Raw genomic sequence first — 1,296 nt, forward strand, 5'->3', positions numbered from 1 at the left:
TTCACGGTGAGTGGGGGGCTGCCGCCTGCACCTCCTGCCCGGACCTCCCGCCCGCGTGCTGGCAGGGGGGCTGCCGCCTGGCCTGCTGTCCCGATTGCCGGGTGCGACAGACGGGAACGGGGACCACTAGGCACAGCGGAGCCCCACACGTGCCAGGCACAGGCGACACGGGCCCTCCACACGCACGACCCCGCAGCTGTGCGCTCACGCCCTGCCCTCCCCGCCCACCACGCTGGGCCGGTGACCCGCGCCCAGCCCTCCCGGACCCTCCCCCGGCTGTCTCTTCACCGTGGCCCTGACCAGCTCAGAGCAGCTATGGTTCGCCCGCTGCCCTTGAGTGCAGGTGAGGGCAGGGGTTTTTGTTCCCTGCGTGTCCACTGACTGACAGATTCCCTGCGAACATCTACCGACGGCATCCTCGGATATGTGGATGGACGGGCGGATGGGTGGATGGGTGGGTGGACAGATAAACGAGTAGATGGATGGATGAGTAGATGGACAGATTGATGATGGATGGCTGGATGGACCGACGGACAGATGAGTGGATAAGCGATGCAGGCCAATCACTCTATCCACAGAAAAAAATCCCTTCAGGGTTTAATTACCTTAGAAGGGTGTCCGGCTCCCCACTGCTGCTCCCAACACCCCCCCTCCCCCATGGCCAATATGCAGACCCTTCTCTCTTAGCTCTAGAGGTGCATGGGCCCTACCGCAGCCCCGCCCGGCCCCCCGGGCCTGAACGCTGTCCCCCCCCTTCTGCAGGGCCTGGTGAGGCAGCTGGTCCTGCTGCCCGGCTCGGACGCCACTCAAAGGCTGTGCCCGTGCAGGAACGCCGAGCTCGTGCTGTCCATCCCCCCCATCCTGCAGGGTCTCCCGGGGAAGCTGGAGGACAACGAGGTGCTAAAATATCCCTACGGTTAGTAGTAGCCGCGGCCAACGCTGCCGCCTGCCCCCCTCCGCCCCCCCCGCCACCCCCCGTCAGGCTTCCTCTTGAGCCTCTGACCCCCACCTGCTGCCTGCTTTGCCCCAGAGCAGCGTTTAGGGCCCTTTCTCGACTCCCGTCTCTGATAGGCAGCCTAACCGCAGCCTTCGTGGGGTCCCCCTCTAGTTTCCGCGATGACCCCCCGGCCCAGAGGGCCCCGGCTTTGCTTTGTTTAGTTTGTGTTTGCATCTTCCCAATGTAACTTCCAATGTTGGCTGTTTCTTTAAATTCCACCCCCTGCCGTGGAGATTCCCAGTCCCCTCCGACCCCTGGAGGGAGGTGGGGAGACAGCCTGACCCTCTCTGGAGCCTCAG

At 64.2% G+C, this 1,296-nt stretch overlaps 1 protein-coding gene across 1 annotated transcript in view; it reads left to right on the plus strand.

The window, feature by feature from the left end:
- Window positions 1–1,296, plus strand: part of TSPEAR (thrombospondin type laminin G domain and EAR repeats) — a 48,693-nt gene that overhangs the window by 26,077 nt on the left and 21,320 nt on the right. The window contains exon 3 of the mRNA XM_023521131.1: window positions 763–916. Within this exon, the coding sequence (XP_023376899.1) occupies window positions 763–916 (154 nt within the window). The remainder of the gene's footprint in view (window positions 1–762; window positions 917–1,296) is intronic.

The sequence above is a fragment of the Pteropus vampyrus genome, unplaced genomic scaffold, assembly GCF_000151845.1.
Source record: "Pteropus vampyrus isolate Shadow unplaced genomic scaffold, Pvam_2.0 Scaffold296, whole genome shotgun sequence".
NCBI lineage: Eukaryota > Metazoa > Chordata > Mammalia > Chiroptera > Pteropodidae > Pteropus > Pteropus vampyrus.